This window comes from Labeo rohita, chromosome 5 (assembly GCF_022985175.1).
Source record: "Labeo rohita strain BAU-BD-2019 chromosome 5, IGBB_LRoh.1.0, whole genome shotgun sequence".
In the NCBI taxonomy this organism is placed as follows: domain Eukaryota; kingdom Metazoa; phylum Chordata; class Actinopteri; order Cypriniformes; family Cyprinidae; genus Labeo; species Labeo rohita.
In genome coordinates this window covers 30,514,260-30,539,432 of record NC_066873.1, presented here as the reverse complement: position 1 = coordinate 30,539,432, position 25,173 = coordinate 30,514,260, and the positions used below count along the sequence as shown (strand labels likewise).

General features: G+C 35.9%; 2 protein-coding genes across 2 annotated transcripts; one reads left to right on the top strand and one right to left on the bottom strand.

The window, feature by feature from the left end:
* The first annotated feature begins 151 nt into the window (after positions 1-151).
* araf (A-Raf proto-oncogene, serine/threonine kinase) lies at positions 152-16,258 on the top strand. Its single transcript, XM_051110446.1, has 16 exons — positions 152-189; positions 2,992-3,204; positions 3,348-3,451; positions 3,542-3,644; positions 6,546-6,700; positions 6,781-6,879; positions 6,972-7,116; positions 7,525-7,549; positions 7,729-7,856; positions 7,972-8,174; positions 8,334-8,510; positions 10,793-10,839; positions 11,161-11,279; positions 11,428-11,559; positions 12,871-13,005; positions 13,093-16,258. Exons 2-16 carry the CDS (start codon positions 3,097-3,099, stop codon positions 13,231-13,233), a joined length of 1,821 nt encoding a protein of 606 aa, XP_050966403.1. The 5' UTR covers positions 152-189; positions 2,992-3,096; the 3' UTR covers positions 13,234-16,258.
* Positions 16,259-16,510: 252 nt separating this feature from the next.
* On the bottom strand, positions 16,511-23,988 carry zgc:64051 (leukocyte surface antigen CD53). The gene is made up of 8 exons (XM_051110458.1): positions 23,824-23,988; positions 23,130-23,199; positions 19,365-19,553; positions 18,490-18,558; positions 18,285-18,401; positions 18,065-18,160; positions 17,427-17,510; positions 16,511-17,262 (listed from the first exon to the last, which is right to left on the bottom strand). Exons 2-8 carry the CDS (start codon positions 23,184-23,186, stop codon positions 17,194-17,196), a joined length of 681 nt encoding a protein of 226 aa, XP_050966415.1. The 5' UTR covers positions 23,187-23,199; positions 23,824-23,988; the 3' UTR covers positions 16,511-17,193.
* Between the last annotated feature and the right edge of the window lie 1,185 nt (positions 23,989-25,173).

Sequence of the window (25,173 nt, the reverse complement as noted above, 5' to 3'; positions counted from 1 at the left end):
TACATTCGTTACCCGCAGCACACGCCCCTTTCTCATTCCCTTGCTACAAAGTACCACAATAGATGACCAATCAGTGCGTCGATTCACAGATCTCGACCAATCAGAGCGCGAGATTTCGCTGTTCCGCTTTCCCTGAAATTCTTTGCTGATCCGACTTGAGACTGAGAGAATTCAAGATGGCTGTCTCAGGTGAGTATTTACTCTGGAGCAAAAAATGCTAAGCGAGTGTCGCGAACGGGTTGCGTAGTTTGCAGAAAGAATACTCGCAGGTATAAGTCGCGGTAATTCATTCCGCCGCGGCTGAAAAATTAAGTTTAAGACTCATTTTTCAACTTTTAGACAGCATTAGCAACACTAGCTAGCTAGCAGCTAGTCGTCTAATCCCTTTCCGCCTCATGAAAACAGCATTCCCTCCTTCAATACGAAAAAGGCACCTGACAGGATTTAAGGATCTGTATTTAGCTAATATGCTTTTATACTTCAGTCATAATATTGAGTAACGTCTTGATAAACTGAGCAAGCTAGGAGTGCATGGCCTGTGTAATAGTAAAAGAGCAAAGCAGAGCAAATGATCAAGCACATCAGTCTTAGCTAAACCAAGCCAACTCATCTTCACTGCAGGCTGCTGCACATTTCTGTGGTTACACTTACAGGAGGGGAGGTGTTTGTGTAAAACATCTTTATCTTTCTGTGTCCTGCTGCGTTTCTACTGCAGTTGTAACATGGACTGTTGGGGTGTTACTTTGCCTTTCTAAATGCATTTGAACAGGGATTGATCACAGAGGACTTTAGAAGTTTAGAAAGCTGATATGCATTCTTTGCAGCTGTAATTTTGTAAATATATATTTAAAACAAGAGGGTGGATGTTTCTGAAATAATGTGTATGTGTATGTATAAACACTTATATCAAGGTCATGGGTGTTTCTGAAAGAGTACATATAGTTGTGTGTGAAAATGGTCTCCATCTGCTTGTAAAATCTGTATTTAAACTGGATTCACTGGGGGTGTAAGATCTGTACTTGTTTATTACACGCTTGCTGTAGTCTAACTGTACGACACGAGTGAAGTTTTGCACGATGGTGCAACTGCAGTGGTTTCCAGTATACACAATACTTGTGGTTTAAGGTTGCAGAGAACGTATACTGCAGTAAATATCATAAAATACTTGTTCCTACGTGTCTGGATTAAATGGCTTCATTTTAGAGTTTGATAGCCTTGAGACTTAAATTATAGTCTGTAATTATAGAACCAAATCTTAAAAGGAGTTTGAACCACATCGGATATCTTTATTTGGGTCGTTTCCTTTGACATCTGTTTCATATTGGTTTTATTACACTAAACGACCAGTATAGAAACAAAGTTTTTTTTAGGCACTGACAAGCTCCACTGACATATGGCTTCTAGTTATCAGTTTGCTTTTACTCGACATAGTGTAATTTCAAATGGCCACACCTGCAGTGTTTTTGTGTGGAATTTAAAATTGGAAATTCAGTTGGCTGCCAATTTAGAATTTGTTTTTAGCAGGTTATCCTGATTACTTAAACAGTTTCAGAGGCCTACTATGTGTTTGGACATTATGTCCATGGCATTCAGCTTATGCATTTATCGATTTTCTTATGGATGCATCAGCAATAATAAAATCTAGTGATGCTCTGACAGACGTTTTTTTTTTACTGAATCACCCTTTGGGCTTCCAGAACTATTTCAGCCTTTCTGTCCAGTTCTGTTTTTTTTCTTTCTGTTTTTTACTAATTTATTTATTACTAACTTTTTTTTAAACAAATAATTAATAAATAGTTAAATGTAAGTGAAATCATACATTTAGAAACATTTTAGTAAATTCTGAAATTGAGTACATGTTAAATAAGTGTTCATGCCATTTTGAAATTGTCATATTTAACAACAATCACACTCATACTCTCCCTTTCTGTGTGTGTGTGTCTTGTATGATAATGTGCTTCAAAGATGTGAAACCATAAGATAAAGCATTTATACTAAAAGCAGCAGGAAGACAAGGCATTGACACAGACATTAGATTAGTTCACTTTCATATTAAAAAATTGCTAATAGTTTACTCACCCCTATGTCACAAGATCTTCATGTCTTTCTTTCTTAAGTCGAAAAGAAATTTTTTGAGGTAAGCTTTCCAGGATTTTTCTTCATATAGTGGACTTTAATGGTGGCCAACGGGTTGAAGGTCCAAGTTTCAGTTTCAATGCAGCTTCAGAGGCTCTACATGATCCCATCTGAGAAATAAGGGTCTTATATGTGAAACGATAGGTCATTTTCTAAAATAAAAAGATGATTTATATACTTTTTTTTTTTTACCACAAATGCTCATTTTGCACTAGCTCAACATAGGTGGAAATACAAGAGCGACCATGCAAAGAAAGTCAAATGCCCTTTACAAAAAAGGTAAAACAGCGATGTTGGACGAATTTAAAGTTGGAGGAGAAAATGAGATGGAGTTTTTCGGCCTACCCTACCTTTTTGAACTGAAGTACACAGACGAAGAATTAACTGTGCGTGACCTTTGCCTCATCACGTACGTCATGTGTAAAGATGCACATGTGCAATGCAGAGCTAGTGCAAGATGAGCATTTGTGGTTAAAAAGTATATCATTTTTAAAAAATTTTTAGAAAATGACCAATTGTTTCACTAGATAACATCCTTCTTCCTCAGCTGGGTTCATTTACAGCCCACTGAAGCTGTGTTGAAACTGCAATTTGGACCTTCAACCCATTGACTCCCATTGAAATCCACTATATGGAGAAAAATGCGAAAATGTTTTCCTCAAAACCCTTAATTTCTTTTCAAGTGAAGAAAGAAAGACAGGAACTTCTTGAATGACATGGGGGTGAGTAAATTATTAGATCACTTTCTGAAAGTGAACTTCTGATCAGATGTGTTAAATAGGTGTGTTTTTATGTCAACGTAGGTGTGAGGGAGGTTTTTATTTATACATGTATTGACACTATTTTCCATCCCAGGCTTCAGATGAGGGCTTCTTCCTGCTTTGCCCTGGTGTGTAACTTTTTCTTGCAGCTGACTGAGTGTCAGTGCTGCCAGTCCCTCACTGCCCCTTAGGAGACACCATGTCCAACACCTCCTCCTGTTCCTCCTCGGGGGAAACCAGCCCAGATGATACACCCCGAGGTGGGGGCACCATTCGTGTCTACCTCCCCAACAAGCAGCGGACGGTGGTGAGGGTTCATTTACTGAAGTCTGATTAGTTTATTGTTCTTAGTAAAGATATGTAGTAGCTAACACAAACTTTATATAGTGGTAAATAGCAGTTGTGTGTTTGTGATCATATGTTGATAGCACTATGTGAACATGTTTTCAGGTAAATGTTCGGCCGGGACAAACTGTCTATGATAGTCTAGATAAAGCCCTGAAAGTCAGAGGCCTAAGCCAGGATTGCTGTGCTGTCTTTCGCCTTCTTGAAGGGTAGGTGTCTCTAACAGTGTGGCTTTTAACATGACAAAGTGTTTCGCTTTATGTTTGTACTCAGCTGTTGTTCTTTTGTCTTTTAACCAGCCGGAAGAGACTTACAGAATGGGACACTGACATCACACCCCTCGTAGGGGAAGAGCTTCTGGTAGAAGTGCTGGATGATGTTCCTCTTACCATGCACAACTTCGTAAGTGTACTTGCACAACAGATTCTGAGTGAGCAAAGGCAGGTTCTCATTTTAGGCCTTCATAGGGTTTTTTTTAAACTGTGCGTGTACTGGAAAATATTGCAACAAAATAATCTATGGAAATTTTATGTGGGATGATTATGATGAGCAAGTACAGATTATCTGAGCATAGATCATGCTCCGAGTTCTGTCCAGCAATTCTGGGACTACTGAACTTCTGAAGCTTTGACTAAACTGGGAGCACTTTACAAGAAGGTTACATTTGTAATATTAGAAAATGTTTAGGTAATTTGATGAACTAAAAATCAATACTAAAAATAATACTTTCTATGCTTATTTTTTATGTGTGTGTGTGTGTGTATATATATGTATATATATATTAGGGGTGTAACGATACGCATATTCGTATTGAACCGTTCAGTACGAGGCTTTCGGTTCGGTACGCATTACGAACCGAACGATTCAGAAAAATACTTTTATATTTGAAAAAAATAAAAGAGAATAAAGTTTGTAATATAGCCGCTTTTCCACTATCGTGCCGAACGGTTCTTATAACGGTCAGGTCCGGTTCCAGTTCTGTTTGCACCGGAGCCTGGTACGGCACGGCACGATTACAAACCGTTCTCGGCACGGAATTCTCGGCACGGTTAGACAACCGTGCCAAACCGTGCTCATAGACTGTGTGTGCTAAGCGAAAGCCAAGTAAACAGCTGTTACGCTGCGTTCATAGCTCATGCATTAATACTGTCAATAAATGTGTTAGTTTTCAGAAAGGTTTTACCTTCTGTGTTTGTCTCTGTTGGCATGCATATCCCCTCAGCATTTGTTGGTAACGTTATACCTGTCGTCGCCTTCTGTTTATTTTATTTTTTGCGTTGTTTATAGTTGTGTCCTTTTTTTCTGTTATTTAACGAAGTCCCAAAAACAGAAATATCTGATCATATCTCTGTTTATATTACAATTGCATTAACAAGGCAATGACTAAGGCATTTGTATTTACATTCCAAAGAGTTCCGTTATCGGCACCACAGTGGAAAATGAAACCATATCCGTGCTGACCGGCCCGGATCGGCACGGAACGGAACGGTTAAGTGAAGAGAACGGTTCGGCCCGATAGTGGAAAAACGGCTAATAATTCCTGCTTTGTACAGAAAAACAAAAGCCCAAATAGAGAACCAGTTGGCCGAAGCACCAGCGATTGTTCTGACAACAGACAGCTGGACGTCTTTCTATTAGTTTATAACTACTACAATATTACATTAATTTTTTTTATCAGGAGCTTTTTGGTTTTGGTTATAAAGGAGGTTTTGTTTTATATGCTGCTAAAAAGAAACCCCAGAAGATGGGTGAAGAATAGCTCCATCATTATTTAAAGTAAAAGAAAAAAACAAGATCATACTTTTTTGACGTTTTAATAAATAAAAAAGTGAAAAAAATCAAAGAAATTATCTGGGTTTTTTTTTTTTTTTGCTGTATCGAAAACATACCGAACCGTGACACCACTGTGTCGTATCGAACCGAACCGTGATTTTTGTGAACCGTTACACCCCTAATATATATATATATATATATATATATATATATATATATATATATATATATATATATATATATATATATATATATATATATATACACAGCACTGGCATTGTTATATATATGATTCTTATATATGATTAAATAAAAAAAAAAAGTAAAAACACTACCTGTTGAAAACTGTTGTTCTGCTTGATATTTTTGTAGACATCGTGATAAATTTTCCATGACTCTTTGATGAAAGTAGCATATACAGTTGAAGTTGCAGAATCTACAAAATGTTTATTTTACCAAAATAAGAGGGATCATACAAAATGCATGTTATTTTTTATTTAGTACTGACCTGAATAAGATTTCACATAAAAGACATGTACATATAGTCCACAAGAGAAAATAATGGTTGAATTTATAAAAATGACCCTGTTCAAAAGTTTACTTACTCTTGATTCTTAATACTATGTTGTTACCTGAATGATCCACAGCTCTGTGTGTGTGTTTTTTTTTTTTTTTTTTTTTTTTTTGTGATAGTTGTTCATGAGTCCCTTGTTTGTCCTGATCAGTTAAACTGCCCACTGTTCTTCTGAAAATCCTTCAGGTCCCACAAATTCTTTGTTTTTGTTTTTTTTTTTTTTAAGCATTTTTGTGTTTTTGAACCCTTTCCAACAATGACTGTATGATTTTGAGATCCATCTTTTCACACTGAGGACAACTGAGGGACTCGTATGCAACTATTACAGAAGGTTCAAACGCTCACTGATGCTCCAGAAGGAACAAATATGCATTAAGAGCCAGGGGTGTAAACTTTTGAACAGAATAAAGATGTGTATTTTTTAATTTAGTACTGCCCTTCAGAAGCTTGTCCTCAGTGTGAAAAGATGCATCTCAAAATAATACAGTCATTGTTGGAAAGGGTTCAAACACAAAAATGCTGAGAAAACAAGGACTTTGTGGGACCTGCAGGATTTTTCTGAAGAACAGCAGGCAGTTTGACTGTTCAGGACAAACAAGGGACTCATGAACAACTGTTACTAAACAAAAAAACACAGCTGTGGATTATTCATGTGACAACACAGTAGTAAGAAACAAGTGTAAACTTTTGCAAGGGTCATTATCAAAAATTCTACCATTATTTTCTCTTGTTGACTATATGGAAACATATTTTATGTGAAATGTCATGCATTTTGCAGATTCTGCAAGGTGTATGTAAACTTTTGACGTCAACTGTATTTCTTTACTGTCACTTTTGATCCTCCCTGAGTAAAACTATTAATTAAAGAAAGCATACTTAAAGCATACTAAAATAACATGAACTTGTGAGTCACCAAATCAGCATCACCCTTAAATGGCACACCCTTGTTTTCACAGGTACGTAAAACATTTTTTAAATTAGCTTACTGTGACTTCTGCCACAAGTTCTTGTTCAACGGCTTCAGGTGTCAGACGTGTGGGTATAAATTTCACCAGCACTGCAGCAGTAAAGTTCCTACAGTATGTGTGGATATGGACACTGTCACAAAACGGTATGTTCCGAAAGAGAATTGTCCATTTACGTGCGCTTGTCATCATTGTCCTCACTCACATGGTGTTCTGTTGCTCTCAGGTGTGTTTCTAATACAGAAGACTGCCCTTCGATAATGATATATCCGGCCACCAATTCCATATCACAGAGTGACATTCCCATATCTGCAGATTCTCTTGGGTACACATTGACTTCACCTATAAGTACATGTATCTGTTGATCCATAAGGGGAAATATAGCACTAGCTGATATGTACTATTTACCTGTTTTAGAGGAGAACAGCTGTCTCCCACATCAGGCTTCCGTGTGTTCATGCGAGGAGAGGATGGTCAGTCACTCCAGAGGCATCGCTCCACCTCAACCCCCAACGTCCACATGGTCAGCACGCTGGAGCCTGGCGCTGCTGGCCTCTTGGAGGTTAGAGACCGGACTAGAGGCTCATCAAGTCTACATACATTTGTCTCATTTTTTGTTCCAGAAATACAGTTCGCCCACAAATGAGTCACCCTCTTCACGCCAAAAAAATATTTATTGACTGAAAACCAGCATTAAAAAGTTTGTATAGAAAAGAGCAGTGTCAACATTCTGCTACACTTCTGCTTTTGTGTTTCATGGAAGAAAGGAAGTTATGCAGAATGACACAAGGGTTAGTAAATGCATTTTTGGGTGAACTGTCCCTGTACTAGAGTATTAGCTTGGCTAGATACCTAATGTAGATATATTACTTCACAGAATATGACAGTGGAGGTTCTGCATGCCTCCGTGATCATCTCTTCTCCATCGCATGTATTTATTCATTTTTTTTTTCCCCCCACTCTCATTTAGGAGCCATTCAAAATCAGCACAATGGGTGAGTTTTTTTTGTTTTTTTGTTTGTTTTTTTTTCCGTTTTCACAAGAGCACATGTTCATTTTTTTTTTTTTTTCCTGCACACCCACATTACAGTACATACATGTTTGTTTCTTATCCATCAAATCATTATACCACTCTGTGTGTGAACTGGCCTTCATATTCTAGTGTTGTCCACAGGGCAAGAGTCCTCTCCCAAGCCTTCCACTAGCCCACCTCACCTAGGTTCACCAGGAAGAAGACCTCCCAAATCCCCTTCTGAGCCCAAGGAACGGAAACAGTCCTCATCTGATGATAAAAAGAAAGTGGTGAGTGTGTGTCTTATTTGATAGGAAACCCAGTTGACTACAATCAGATACTTTAAAACCAATTTTTGTTTGTATGTGTGTTTTTTTTTTTTTTTTTTTTTTTTTTTTTTTGAAGCACCGGGGAGGTTACAGAGACTCCAGTTACTACTGGGAGGTGCACTCACGGGAGGTGAATATGTTGAAGAGGATTGGAGCAGGTTCTTTTGGGACCGTCTATAAAGGCAAGTGGCATGGAGACGTGGCTATCAAGATTCTTAAAGTGACAGAGCCAACACCGGAGCAGCTCCAGGCCTTTAAAAATGAGATGCAGGTTTTACGGTGAGTCATCTGTGCTGTTATAGCTTTAAAGCCTTCAGAGTTCTCATTAATGTTGCTTTACTGCATTAGTATTGTCATCTGCTGCTGTAATCTTCAGTTTAAATAGATCTGTAGTCATCTTCTGTTTAGTATGACTAATTTGACACTCTTGCTCCTTAGAAAAACACGCCACGTCAATATTCTGCTGTTCATGGGCTTCATGACGAAGCCTAATTTTGCCATTATCACGCAGTGGTGTGAAGGCAGCAGCCTCTACCGCCACCTGCATGTTACTGAGACCAAGTTTGACACCATGCGCCGTATCGATGTTGCTCGCCAGACTGCACAGGGCATGGAGTAAGATTTTTTTTCCCCCTTCGTATTGATAACTTGGCATAGACTACATTATAGCATGTCAACCTACATGCCAGTTATATGAGGTTAATATAATGTGATGTTAACTTTATAACATGTTAATGTACTACTGTTTAAAAGTTTGATGTAAGAAAATGTTTAGTCAGCTGTGATGCATTAAATTGGTCAGAAGAACAGACAGTGAAGACATTTGTTACGTAGATTACGGTTTTAAATAAATGCTGTCCTTTTGAACTTTCTATTAATCAAAGAATACTAAAAAAACAATCATGAAAATATTAAGCAGCAATATTACAACTTACTTGAGCTACAGATCAGCATATTAGGAAGATATCTGAAGACTGGAGTAATAGCTGCTGAAAATTCCGTTTTACCATCACTAAAATAAATCACATTTTACAACCTATTCAAAGACAAAATTTTAAAGCTGCAGTCTGTAACTTTCATGTTTATAATTTACATAATTTCTATAATATGCGAGTACATCATGAATCCATTTTCCAAACTGTGTTTTTGGCTTATCCTGAATCACTACGGTACACTTACAGTAAGTTTTTATATTCTATTTTAGACAGCGTTTTAGTGCCTTGTTAAAAAAAAAAGTAAAATTACAAGATTAAAGTTGTAATATTTTGAGAATAAAGTCAAGATTATAAGAATAAAGTTGAAATATTTCAAGAATAATATCAAAATGTTTCGGGAATAAAGTTGACATTGTGAGAATAAAGTCGACATTGCGAGAATAAACTTGAAATATTACGAGAATAAACTTGAAATTTTCGAGAATAAAGTGAAAATTTCGAGAATAAATTCAAAATGTTTAGAGAATAAAGTTAAAATGTTTTGTGAATAAAGTTGAAATTGAATTGATTGGGAGTACCAGGAGAAGTTGCCAGGCCACCAGAATTTATTTAAATATATGTGGGATTATTAGCAGAAATCATGCCATGTGTTATACTCACAGGGACAGTATGCTTGGAAGTAATGTTTCATGTGTTCGATTGCATTCATTAGGCATATTTGTAGTGCGCCAGCCACCCAATAATAGCAATAAGCTTTGTGCTTTTGGTACTTTTAATATAAAAAAAAGTCTCTCAATGTGTCTTACAATAATGTGTTTTTCACGCTCTTTAATGTGACAGGACAGACCGCTGTATTCATGTGAATCAGTCGTCTTTTAGATCGCAATGAGACATTTTTGTTTCATTAAATTATACTTTTAATGAAAATTCCACCACATACTCCGCAAAAATGTTTGTGGCATCCAATCTTTCATTCCTCACATTTATTAAACACAACAAAATGTTCTAAAGTGGAGTCTAACTTGTTAACATAAGTTATATTGCAATCCCTTCTGAAGGTATTTAAGTGACTATTCACAAGCTGTTTTATTCATGGTATAATACAGTAAGTGATTGGAAGTAATATTTAACGTCTTTCATTTATTATTTGAAGCGTGCCAGCCACCCAGTAATCGCAGTAATTTTGTGCTTTGTTGCTTTAAATATCACACAGCTCAGCTTTCAAATTCTGTCAGTTTTATCACAAAGTACAAATTATAGATGTTTTTCCTCTTTATTTTGAGTTTATAGCACAATGTAAACATGAAGGAAAATCAGAAAGAAAAAAAAACTGTATAGCCTAATTTAATTAAACGAATGTCTCATTATGGTAATCAGAAGGATGTCTGATTCACATGCCGCTTAAACTGAGGCGAATACAGCGATCTGTCACACCACATTAAAGAGCGTGAAAAACACATTATTGTAATAGACATATTGTTTGTATTTCGCTATAAAACAGATTATGAAATCTTACATTTTGGAATTTCTCCCAGTGCTTCCAATCCAGGGTTATTTTTTTAACGTGGCACCAAAACGCTGTCGTACAGGCCAACCAATAATACATCATTATATTTTATTGTCAGCTAGTGTGGTTAAATATGATGAGTACATGCACCCTGAATAAGAACTATTGTTTGTAATTTGGGTTTGTGATAACAAAGAACACCTGTAACTTCATAAAAGACATCCTGAGAAGTTGCTTACACCAGAAGACAGTGCACTTAATGGCACTCTTCATTTAGCTCTGAGTCACAAGGACACACTTGTATGGGAAATTATCACAACAATCATAATCACTAATATGATTGTACTGCCTAGTAGTAATGCTTGGATTTACTGAGCATAGATGGAGTTTAGAAACGTAATTTCATTTAAATCTCATTTTTTATGTAATTTTTTCCACTTTTCTTTCCTTAACAGTTATCTTCACGCCAAGAATATCATTCATCGGGACTTGAAATCTAATAGTATCCTTTCTATAATGTATTAGCAGTGCTCTTGTCTGTATTGTGAGAGATATCTATTGCAGGATAGATCAGATTCAACTAATTTGCTGCCAGTAGTTAGCATCATAGATGCATCTTCATGTCCTAGTAGATTACCAAGCTGCTTTTTGTGTTTTGAAATTCTTGTAATATAAAGAATTGTCTGATTTACCAAAATCATTACTGGCATAAAATCAAAGGCTAAGGCTGACACAGTACTGGAATTATAATGCTAATGCATTCTCTTTAGTGATGTTGTAGTCATTCTGTGTTCTGCGTGATTCTCCTGAGCTCATGTGTCAGATATCTTCCTGCACGAAGGCTGGACGGTAAAGATCGGTGACTTCGGGCTGGCCACAGTAAAGTCCCGCTGGAGTGGCTCTCAGCAGGTCGAACAGCCCAGTGGCTCCATCCTGTGGATGGTGAGTAATCATCACCCAGCTCACTACCTCATTCTATTAATTCATCAATGGATCTTGTGGCTTACCACTGATGTGAAGGATGAAACTACTGAGTTTATTGCTGTAAAGTAAGTTTCTACAGCTTGTTTAACTCTGCTGTTTTTTTCAGGCCCCTGAGGTGATCAGAATGCAAGACACTAACCCATACACCTTCCAGTCAGATGTATATGGATATGGAGTGGTGCTCTACGAACTGATGTCTGGGACTTTGCCTTATTCGAATATCAACAACCGCGATCAGGTCAGACATACGCCACCATCACTCTTGTCTAGGGATGTAACGATGTCAAAATCTCACAATACGAAGTCCATGATACAATATTTATTGCAATATTTAAAAAAAAAAAGACAAATAAAGAATTGGGAAAAATCAAAAATTTTGTACTTTTTAAAGTTAAATTATTCTATCTAATGCTCTTTGAGAGTTCATAATGAGCTCCAACCCGTGTTCTTAAATAAACTTAAATAAAAATAAAAGTCAGTGAATTGTACTTGAACTTTAAAAGGGGACTCAACCTTCTTTTTATTTGTGATATACTGTCTCAGTCTAAATTACATTCGCACTGGTGTGTTAAAAAGTCATACACATTAGAATATAACAATAATAATAATTAGGACGACAGTAATAGCCATATATAGTGCTTTACACTACAGTAAGAAAATTACAATACTTCTTTCCTAATTTTTTTTTTACACTTGAAAGAGATTTTTTTTTGAATTTTGAATTTGGACTGCAGTAACGTTACCCATTTAAACTTTTAAGCTTTTATTTCGATGGAAAGGGCAGTAGAGCTTTTATTTTGAAGGAAAACTCCAGCTTCAGTGAAAACAGGCTTACAAAAACACGTCTCACTACAAATCTAGTGAAATGCTGTAATCGTCTGCCGTGAAAATAAAGCTTATCTGGTGGTCGTTGCTTTCCTAAACGCACGCTAAACTCACAGCACATGCAATAAACGAGTTCACTGCATTCACTGTGAACTGAGCCGTTCTGAGGCACGGAAAACACCAGATCATGAGCTGGTCACTTGAACGAAGTGCGCGCTTTGCTTTCAAATGCCAGTGAAAACCGATTTGATGAAGGGATTAAGCCATATTGCGCTTTTGTTTTTAGTTCGTTTTTTTTTAGTTTGTTTTTAGAGACTGTGCCAAAGCACAATGACCCAAAATACAATTTTAAAGACCTTTTATGTTAGAATAAGAAGTTTAAATATATTTTAAAAATTACACTTTTTGCCCGGAAGACCTGTCGTTTCATATTGTCAGGTGACCATGCTAATATCGAGGCAGTTTTGCTGTTGTGATATCACAATATTGATGATATCGAATCAGGGATTTGTTTGTAGTTTCAGTTTGATAGATTGTCCTTTTCATCCTGGAAATCTTCTTTTCAAGCTGTGTGAACTTTTGAACGAACTTTGTTCAGTCCAAAATAACTGTTGTCATCATTTACTGTCATTTACTCACCCTCATGTATGACTTTCTTCCTTGGAGCACAGAAGGGGAAGTTTGTGTGAACACACTATGATTTCCAGATGTTCTCTTCCCGTAGATTATTTTCATGGTGGGTCGTGGGTACTTGTCTCCAGACCTCAGTAAATTATACAGTAACTGCCCTAAATCAATGAAGAGGCTCATCATCGACTGTCTGAAATTCAAACGTGATGAACGGCCTCTCTTCCCACAGGTAAGACTAAACCAAAGCCCTTATCTGCTTTCCAGCACTGTTACGTCAAGTAATAGCTTTTAATGTTTCATCTCTGCTGTTTTTCAGATCTTGGTGGGCATCGAGCAGGTCCAGGATCTGTTGCCAAAAATCGAGCGGAGTGCCTCTGAGCCCTCTCTACACCGTGCTGTACATGCCGAGGACCTGAACCCGCTTCTCCTTCACACCACACGCCTCATGCCTCTGTGAGACTGCCGGAGACGGTCCGCTCCTCACCCGAATGCCGTGCAGCATCATTCCCGAGTTCCTCTCATTATTCCACACATTCCTGAGAGCACCCTGATTATTTCATAGTCAAACACACACACATCATCCCATTTATCTACTCGTTCACACCTTCCTCTTTTCCATTCCAGCTGCTCCTCCGTAAAGCTGCCTCTAGAGAATGTCAGATTCTGTCTGGACCAGCTGCTTTCTAAAACAGAAGCAGGAAATAAACCATGCTCTCTTACTACACTTATTGGATTTTGAAATCCAAGCATCATATCAGCAATGTATCGGCACAATCTTAATAACCTCCTTTTTTGAGGTGTTGTGTTATGGTTGCTTTCACGTTACCTTTTTTACTTTGAGATCAAAGTAGCGTTTTACTTCAGAACAAGAAAACTAGCATGGAGATTTACGTTTTGTTTAATTTTTTTTCTCTCCCTGTTCTCCTTGCTTGAACCTCATTGGCCAACGATAGCACAATGTTGATGACTCTATTCATCTACATCAGTCACAGAGACTCAGTTTGCAGTCAGTTGCTTTAAGTGATGATCATAAACATGATCATATGCCCATTGGCATCTTTTTAAATTCCGTTATTTTTCAAATGGAAAATATAGCTTAAACCCTTAAATGGTGTCAGATTTGGTTGGATGTACATGTGACTTGTGCCCTTAATAATTGTGTTGTGCATTTGTGATATTTTCAAAAAAAGTCCTCTGATTTGACTATCTTTGGGCTTCTTTTGTATGTTGGTGAGCTTTAAATTGTGAAATTTAAAAAAAAATGGCACAAATCCTGTTGGTATCCTCAAAGCAGTGGTTCGCTTCCTGAAAAATTAACGTGTTGCTTTGAAATGAGTACATTTCTGGATTCATACACGAATGATTGTTCGTTTAAAACTAAGTAAAAGTCACAAACTAAACTAAAATGGCATGCGATGACCATAAGCAAGACTGGTAAACACTTCGTGCCAGTCTAACTTGTGAACTAATGCATTGTGGTAGTGTTAACTGCTCGCCATTGCTGCCCGTGCTGTTGGATGTTTGCATGGTAGTTCACATTTGGAGATACTAGTGATTTTGTTCACAGCTCTACGTTCAGAGTTTTGGAGCGTGTTGATTTGTTTTGCAGTGTCTAAGAAACAATGTCCATAAATGGCCTTTTTTTTGCAGCTTTAGGGTGGCGTTCTGGTTCACACCCTTAAGCAGTTTTCAAAGAAAATACACTTTTTAAATAAGGCTGCTAACTTTAGACCCGCTGCTGATTTCTGGTTAGTCAATTGGTTTTAGTGTTGAGTGAGATGATCAAACTAAATGTGCTCTTATAAGGGCAGGAAGAACAGAAACTTCGTAGCATTTTTTTCAGATCAAATTTGTCGCAGCACGGGGTGAGAGAGTGCTTCTGTATGCAGATTCTTCTTTCAGTTGGTTCATTTTATTCCTTAAACTCAAAGCATGTCTTTGCAAAACAGTCGTGCTTGTTTAATAGCAATATTAAAGATCTTTATCCTCCCATTCAGCTGGTTTCAATAGGACTGACTGAAACCTACAGTGATGGGGCCTTATGTGATTTTTTTTTTTTTTTTTTTTTTTTTTTCCATCTGTCCTTTTAATGGAGTCTTAATATATGTAACTTATTGATTCATAACTGACACTTGTACTAAAGGCAGAGCTTTGGATCTTATCTAGCAATATTCAAATGGGGCTGGGTCCCCCGTTGAGCTGTACTCATTCCAAATATGACGCCTATGGAAGATTCACCAGGCGATTCTTGTGTCTTTTGTTCATGAAAGATGGTTTCAGCTTCCCCTCAGTGACTATTCGAAATGAATATGTTGTATTTTTTTAGACAAACCTGCCTATCTTAATACATTTCTTTTTAGTTACACATTTCTGGACTCTTGTAGAATGATGATGTGGTACTCCAAGTTTAGAATTTTCCAAGAAACCAGTGGTAATAATATTGTTCAGTACAAAAGGAGGTAATTGAGTTGTCAAGCATTTGTAGATGGCACTATATGCTCTTCTCTATTAGTGTCGGTTGAGAAAGCAAGACTATCGGTTTATTTTTGTATAGATTTGGATGCACAGCTAGTTCTATTGAGATTTATAATACAATTGAAGCTATAAATGAATTATGTGGCTTTAAAACAACAGCCAAGAAACCTCTATAGACTCTGGTTTAGGAACTGATTTTTTTTTTCCCACCAAATTCCACACTGTAAAAGGTTTTTACCGGTTTCAACTTAAAAACTTAAATTTAGCAGCTGTATTAATTTTCAGTTAAATCAACTTAAAAGTACAAGTCATTTCAACTGAAACTTAACTTAAATTATTAAGTTAAAACTGGTGAATTTTTTTGACAGTGCAGCCTTACTTGTTCTGGTTTCTCATACTGGTCCTAGATCATTAGAACAGTAACTACTTCTGCCAACTTTGGATATTTGCAGCATTGCCTTAATGGCTTTAACGTCCCTCTGGATACACGTGGGACAGATAGTTTTTTTTCCCCTCTTGTATCTTTGTAAGCACCTCATTTGTTCAAAGCACACTTTTATAGTTTCCATTAAGCCCAAAAATATGATAATCAGTATATGAGATTCAGTTTCTGCTTTTGCACAAGGGCACGAATGCAAAAGGGTGAAACTTAGCCACCGTTTTTCAGAACAGAAAATATAACGAAAAATCAGTTTTGTTTAAAAAGATTAGTTTTGCATATTTTAGGTGAACTGCAATAATGTGTGTATAGTTGAAGAGGTCTAAGGGGTGTTTGCGAAAAATGGTGTATTCTGCCGTGTACAGTTACTTTTTGTTTTTTTGTTTGTTTTTTTTTTTAAAAGAAAAGATTACTTTAAATTGTATTTGTTTCTATTTTTTGTGTGATGGTTCAAAAAGAACAAAATTATTTTAAAACATGTAAAGGAAATCTTAGTATTTTTTAGTTTTTTGGGTCTTAAATATTGTGGAGACAGGATTTTGTTCTAAAAATAAAAGTTGAATTCTGATTGGTTTCGTGATGTTTTTTCAACACATATTTCATCTTTTCATGAACTTGAATGCAATTTCAAAAACGAAAGCATCTTTTTTCAAGCCGCCCATCGTGACCGTAACACTTGTTAGAGGAAGTGTTGCTTTGCTATTGATGGGACTTCCTCTATCACCCACAAGCATAGTGCTAGTAATTGCTTTTAATTACATTGCAAAAAGGAGAGAAAACATTTTCAAACCCTTTAGTTTAATTTACATTCTTTTTGCAAAAAAATGAAAAAAAAAAAAAAAAAAAAAAAAACCACATTATAAATGGTGTAACTGTTAAATAAGCATAAGTGGTTTCCACCCCATGCTCAAACTGGGAAATCACATGGTTTAGTCACTGCTACAGCTAGTCAGAAAAGGAAGTGATCAAAAATGAATGCTTTGCATTGTTCAACTATAGCCTATGTAACGAGTCATTTATAGTCTATGTAACGTCAATTACAGGAACATTAGGTAAAACAAAACATTGTAACATGAAAGAGAATCAGTTTTTATATACAGTGTAACATTGCATTATATATTTGTGTGAAGATGATTCATCATGGAAAATCTGTCTTTCACACTCTATAACTTGACATTCAAATGAAAGTGGCTGAATTCAGTGTCTAAAACCCCTTAGAAAGTTTCCTTTTAAGCTGTGATGGCCAAAGGTAAAATACTGCTGAGAGGGGTTTTTTTAGAATCAGTTATGGTTTAACTGCTCTAATAATTAATCACACATGCAAAATAATAATGCCGTTACAATAATTATGGGTTTGTATCATTGTTTTTAGTGGAGGACACATGCTATAAAACCAAACATCCATGTAAGACCTGCTAGCCAATTTGTCTTTTACTGGCTGTCTTTGGATATTTGTGGGATAATAGTTATTAAGATGGGATATTTCTTCTATGGAAAGTTTGATCATTTGTATCCCAACCCGCTCCGACTTATGTGGCAGAACAGGGTCATGGAGAAGCACATACCCAAGACCTACAAAAGGAGAGATTATGTTTGGTCAGTAGCGTCTAAACAAAACCGATGGCCTATAAATGATAATCATTTAGTAATTTTAAAAACTGTAGGTTTTAGTACAATTCAGTTTGAGTAGCTGAGGTAACTATGAGAAGACATAAAGCCTCAGATGGAAACCATACCTCAATAATGCAGACAACAATAACACCAATTCCTGTGTTCAAGAGGTTATTCTCAAATGAGTTCGTTAGCAATGTGAAACAACCCTAAATGCAACAACAAAAACCATACGATTAAGATTAAATCAGCTGTACAAATGTGCATATTTGTGACCCTGGACCACAAAAACCAGTCATAAGAAGCACGGGTATATGTGTAGCAATAGTCAAAATGATTGATTTTTCTTTTATGCCAAAAATCATTAGGATATTAAGTAAAGATCATGTTCCATTAAGATATTTTGCAAATTTCCTACCGTAACTATATCAAAACTTAATTTTTGATTAGTAATATGCATTGCTAATAAATTCATTTGGACAACTTTAAAGGTGATTTTTTTTTCAATATTTTGTTTTTGCGCACCCTCAGATTCCAGATTTTCAAATAGTTGTATCTCGGCCAAATATTGTCCTATCCACATCAATGGAAAGCTTATTTATTCAGCATTCAGATGATGTCTGAATGTCTCAATTTCAGAAAGAATTACACTTACGACTGGTTTTGTGGTCCAGGGTCACATTTGATATGTACTTCATGTGTGTTTCATTAATATTGTTTTGCCATATAGCGGATATAGAGATGGATGTAAGTGCTGTGTTACCTCTGACCAGTACTGTGTTTGATTTCTATGGATGTTGCATGACTCTGGTATATTTGGCTTCCAATCTGTATAGTTAGTGATGCCACAGCAATGAAACTGTTGATTTATAAGAATAACTGTAATTGATTTTTTCTTTAATGAAGAAAATGAGTTATATATAGTGGAATAGTAATGGTTTTATAAGCACCACTAGAAACACATAATCAAAATGTGCACTTACTGTCTTTTGCACTTTGTCCCAGTCATCTTCAATTGTGTAATTGTGACTTTTTCTGGTTTTTATGGATGTTTCTAAACCTTTCTTAAGATCTGTACTAATGAAGGTCTCAATCTGTGAGTAAACAAGAAGTCCGATTAATCTTTCTCACACATGCTCTGCATCCATATGCAAATCTTAATTTTTTGCCTGTTTTCTTACCTGTCTCCTCGTACATGAGCAAAAGGCAGGCAGCAGCCAGCTCGGCCAGCATTAGAATGAACAACAGTACGAAGAACTAAACCAATCAAACAAACAGAAATACTGAGTTTTATTAAAAGAACCCAAAAAGTTAAACGTATTGGACAACAGAGAATATACAAGTGTAAGTAATGACAAGCTGTGTCTCATTACGAAGGATGCACCCTCCGGAGGCTGCATTCGAAGGCTACATACGTCATAGAGGCTGTCTCATTTCAGAAAAGCAAATAGGACACTCCAAATGCGACCTTCGAATGCGTCCTTCTTTCACAGGAATTCGGAGGATACTTGCGGTGTATCCTTAGCTGCTACAGATAACCCAAAATTCTTTGCGTCGCCGTAACCAACGGTCGTTTATTTGAAAATAAATTGCGGAGCCGGCAGATGTAAACACAAGCGACGATGTGGTGTTTAAATATAAAAAGTAAAATTAATATATTTTTGTCCTTCTTTTATCTTTTTCTTTTTTCTGTAATAGATGTCAGTTGTATTTATGCTGCAGCTCCTCAAATATGCAATAAAATAAAACAAGTAAAAATCAGTTTCTTTTCAAATTACTTTCCAAGTTTAGAAATAATTTTCCTTTATTTATTTAGTGTTAGAGCGCAACTAGGCGGCCGCGGCGTGACACAACATTGTGGAGTCCAGTGTAGACTGTTAGTGTGTTGTCAAAGTAATGTGATACTTTCTTTTTCCTTTTCCGTCCGTCCTACGAAGGCCATCTCATTTAATTCTAGGCTTGAGGATACTCCGCAAACGCATCCTACAGAGGATGCGACCTCCAAAGGATAGGACCTCCGGAGGGCGCATCCTTCGAAATGAGACACAGCTACAGAGACTCACAGATATAAGCAGGCAACGATTCTCCTTCAGGGCTCCAAGAAATCCCAAGAAGGACACACATGTGATAATGATCCCAGTGATGAAAAGTGTGTTTGCTATGTTCATAGCCTGAAGACTGGGGAGTAGGGAAGAGAACCTGGAGATTGTCATCAAGTAGATGCCCAATCCAAAGACGGCAGCCCCACAAATCTGTAAAGGTAATTTTAACCGAACAAGAGAGCCTTAATACTTGTGTTTCATATATTTGGAGTATGTCTCATAAAAACAGAAATAAAAGTCTTAGTGCTAATTATCCTACAGTGTAATAGAGTCGTGATGTTGCAACTCCAAGAAAATATACTTGGGGGTCCCCTGGTTTTTCAATAATTTAATAATAATAATAATAATTTTATTTATTTAATTTAATAATAATTTTTCAAACATGAAACTAGTGAAAATGAAAATTACATGAAAATATTCATTGCTGTATTAAATTTAGACCTGCTCACGTGCTCACGTTAATTCATATTTTATTTTTGCGCGTTTTTACAGCGTTGCTCATTACGACCAATCACACACGACTCTGTTGAGTTTAGAATGCAGTGGCCAATCAGAGGCGACCAGAATAGTCATAGCTGAAACCCGGAGTCTTGTTGCCCTTGCGAATTCCCTCAACAAATTGCAGATGTTCGTACTATGTAAGTAAGAGTTTCGTTTATCATACAGTGTATGGACAGCTTAATTTATTGTAAGAGGAGTTATGATTGCTTAAACAATAGCTAGACTGACTGTGCTCGTTTAAGAGCGCGTTCTTTCACTGCGTGATTCAGTCTAATTAAATATAATCACACGAAGAGTGCCATTTTTTTTTCGCAAAAATCACTAATGTGATATTGATTTTTTACACAACAGTTCAATGAACTATAAGTAAATATTAACGTTACGTTTCAAACACCATATTGCTTATTTTTGCTGTACTTCGCCAACAAAAATGGTTCTAAACACAGCAACAGCACTATTTTACGTCTCTGAACAACATGATGGTTTTTCTTTCGTAAATGAATCAACAATTTAAATGACTCGGTTCAATCGCAATTACTTATTAATAGTGACTTACTGCCACCTACTGACGTTTTTAATTTCAAATTTAAAGTCCCTTATAAATTTTTACAAATAATTTCATATATCAGCATTCAGCGGTTTAGGATTAAAATATAAAAACATTATTTAATCAGAATCAGAACAGCTTTATTGCCAAGTATGCTTACGCATACAAGGAATTTGTTTTGGTGTCACAGGCTTCCAGTGCACAGAGACGACAACAACACAGAGAAAATAAAATAAGTTGAGAATAAAACAAAATACACATATGTATAAACAGACAAAAATTGCAATATAAGATTTAAGTAAATAAATAAATTGTATATACAGTTGTGCTACAGATGATAGAATAGAATAGAATAAAATAGAATGGAATAGAATAGAATAGAATGAGATGCCGGGATGTAACTGAGTTGGGTGGTGTATAGGTGGTAACAAATAAATATAAGATTGGTTACCACCAGGTAAAGCCAAAACAAACTGACCCTTCGCTAACGGCTTGATTGACAGGCGATATGACCAATCATAACGCAGAATCGGCCATTCTGTCGTCAAACAACTCAGACAGGAGAGTAGATTAATTTCGGTGGACTTAAACTTGAAACATTGTGTGTATTGACGTCCGCGGTTAAAATAAAATAAATTCTGATATTCATTCATGTTTTTTCGTGTTTTAAGTAAAGAAGAAAAGACAATCGGTTCACGTATCATTGATCTAATAAGGCAATACAGTGATCTGTCACAGATTAAATAGCCACAAAATGACTGATTTTAAAGCATTTTAAAGCTGAGACCTTGTTTCATACCAGAAGTAACCTGCTCTGTCTGTCGGCATGTTTTCAGTTTTCCCTTTGCTCCGCAATGCATTTTTTACTGCATGAAAACATGATGTGTTGTGTGAGAATAGCATTATTTGTCGGCCATAGTAACAGTAACTAAGGAGGGCGGGTCAATTTTGCGAAGGGTCAATTGTGATTTTAAAAGGGGGTTAGCGTCGTTTTTGCGGGATTAATTTGCCAAATTTGTACTTTGTCAAACGACTGCAAGTTGTAGCTTCCAGTTGTTTTAGCAACAAACAACCAATCACAAACTGAACAGCGCTTACCTTATTAAATATTTATACACCTTACGTCATCGGCAACAGAAACACGCTGTAATCACTGATCTATAACGACTCTATTATAGAGCAGTGGCTGTAATTCGTTTTGGCGTTTGAGAGGAAATCAAACCTCGACGATAACTGAAGTGAGTATAAACAAACACTATAGAAATATATAAACTAAACTAAAAGAAACTAAAGTCCTTGAAAGGGACTTTAGTATAAAATCGCTTTGTTCTTGCTGTTTGACCCGAAAATAGTCCATTTTCCTCTTCAGGACAAACTGGGTGTTACAAGCAGGAAAAAGCCAGTCCAGTAATATTTTCATTATAGGTAAGTTCTGTTTACAAAATATATATTTGTTTAACTGTTTGTAGATTTAGTTTCATTTATAATTTGCTTTATTTTTTCTCTGTTGTTAACTGTTTTGTTTATACACTATCAGTCAAAAGTTTTTCAAAGAATTCTCTTCCGCTCACCAAATCTGCATTTATGTGATCCAAAATACAGCAAAAGCAGTAATATTGTGAAATAATTGTGCTATTTAAAATAACAAAATATATTTTTAAATGTAATTTATTCCTGTGATCAAAGCTACATTTTCAGCATCATTACTCCAGTCTTCAGTGTCACATGATCCTTCAGAAATCATTCTAATATGCCGTTTTACTGTTCAAGAAACAATTATTATTATTATTATTATTATTATTATTATCAATATTTAAAATAGTTAAGTACATTTTTTAAGGATTCTTTGATGAATAGAAAGATCCAAAGATCAGCATTTATCTGAAATAAAAAGCTTTTCTAACATTATACACTAACCCATTCAAAAGCTTGGGGTCAGGGGAGACTAAATTATAGAAATTAATATTTTTATTTAGCAAGGATGCTTTAAATTGATCCAAAGGGATGATAAAGAGATTTGTAATGTTAATTTCTATTTGAGATAAATGCTGTTATTCTGAACTTTCTATTCACCAAAGCTGTCTATCCACTCAGCTGTTTTCAACGTAATAATAGTAATAATAATAAATGTTTTTTTGAGCAGCAAATTAGAATATTAGAATGATTTCTGAAGGATCATGTGACTGGAGTAATGATGCTAAAATTCAGCTTTGAAATCACAGGAATAAATTACATTTTAAAATATACTCAAATAGAAAACAAAATGGTAAAAATACTTCAACATTTTACTGATTTTGCTTATTTTAAATGCAGGCTTGGTGAAAAAGAGACTGATTAAAAATCTTACTGTTCAAAAACTTTTGACTGGTAGTGTATATAAGGTTATGCCTGTGTGTTTTTTTCCCGGTAAGAGGTTTCATGAAGGTCAACCTGCTCCCCAACCAATAAGTGAAAATATGCAAATAAGAATGCTAATATGGGATTTACCGATGTGAAACCTTGAAACCTGAATACACTGGGTTAATTCCCACGGAAAAGTCTGAACATTTTAAACCTAAAAATATAGGCCAAACCCAGAAATGTGTTAACCTGGGATTTAGAATGGCCTGAGATAAACAATTGTAAATGTGAAAAGCCATTGTATATCATGATATTACAGTCTGAAAATGGATACGTACAAAAAAGATGAAGTTCACCACACACATGGTGTACTTCAGGCACTTCAGGCACGACATCTTCCACTGCCTTCTGCGAAGATATCAAACACACAGGACCCGAGGTTAAATTGTTATCTAACATTAAGACCTTTTGTTCTTTCCCAAACTGCTTGCATCCACAACATAAAGATTACTGACTTTCCTGTCAGAAAAAAACTTCCCTGTTTTTCCCCCAAACTGAAGGTGGAGCTGACAGAGTGGAATATATCTAACACATGAAACTGCTAAATGGAGCCCTATGTAGAATTTGGTCTGTCATGCATTTCCTGTGTAACTTCCTTCACCAAAAGAAACAGTAGTTTACTTCTTTCCAACAGATTATTGGTGAAAACAAACAAAGATTACAGACAGGACTGAAAAAAAGAACATTTAAATCGTGCTTCTTTCAAATACTATTTATTTAACACTTTTATCAAGTAAACAACGATTCAAAAATTAATTAGACTACCCAATAAATGGTCATTTATATACATAAAATGACATGAAATATTAGCTAAACATTAGAGGACATTTCATGAAAACATATTAAGACATTCATTAAAAAGACCATATTTTAAATAAGCAATAATGTGAGTACAGTAACAACAAAAGCATTACTACACAAATTAGAATGAATATAAAAGTCAAGAATATTTCATAGATTTCATATTCTTACCTTTAATTTACTCTGTAAAGATGCTCCAAAGAATAATCCTCAATTAAGACAGTTGGACTCGCCCTTTGTGGCCGTGTTGTTCTTAAAGTCTGTATCAGTGGCAGTGGGAGTGCATCAGATCTTACTTCCTCTATGAATGACGCAGTGTCTAACTGACAGTGCAGGGGTGTCTTAAAACACCAATGACACAAAGAAAGAAAGAGGCGCTATGAAAAAAGTGTGATTCACTGTCATTATACCACATGATTTACATGTACCAAAATACCTCTGCTACTGAGAAACATGAGAAGCAAATCAACCTGTTCTGTTTTTGTACACACATTGTTGCAATGCTTCATGCTAAAACCACCCACCACATTACACTTTCCATTTACCAACAAAATGACAGACTAAATGTGCACGATAGAAAGAAATATAACATGAAACATTTGACTAGCCATTTCGAAAAGGATATCTGCTGTACAAATAGTAAAGATGCAATTGTAAATTCAATAACAGACCGGCACATATGTGTTTGAGTTTACACTTTTGGGGACTTTTAGAAAACGTATTGTTTTGAGTCTCTGTGTAACATTAAAACCCTCATGGAAACCCCCATTATTTAGTTAAAAATGTCTCGCCCAATCACCTACATTAAACATCTTCCCAAAGACAAGAACAAATGATTCTTAATATATTCCAGACACATATTGTCTCATCATGTATCATCATGGCAGATTTTTTGAGTAATTTGGATGCTTAGCCCTCCAACTGTTTTTTTCCTTTACTGGTAACCAATAGACGGAACGGTACAGTAAAGTCAGAGAAACTAAAGAAGAGGAAATGAACCATATTTAAAGGAGAAATCCACTTCCAAAACAAAGATTCACATATAACGTACTCACTGCATTGTCATCCAAGATGTTCATGTCTTTCTTTCTTCAGTCGTAAAGAAATTGTGTTTTTTGAGGAAAATATTTCAGCATTTTTCTTCATATAATGGACTGATATGTCCATTATATACCAGTCCATTATATGAAGAAAAATGCTGAAATATTTTCCTCAAAAAACAATTTCTTTATGATTAAAGAAAGAAAGACAAACATCTTGGATGACAAGGGGATGAGTACATTATACGTGAATCTTTGTTTTCAAAGTGGACTTCTCCTTTAAGCCTGATGAGAGAAAAATATGCATATTTTGGCGCCAAGTCTGAAATTTCATATTAAACCTCAGTTTTAGGTGCAACCATGAGAATTGCAAACTCATTATCTAGTACCAAACGCAGGGTGTTAAAATGGAGAAATAGATATACGTAAGCACAGTGGTACATGTCCGCAGTTTTGGTTCCTCAGACTGAAATGAGCCATG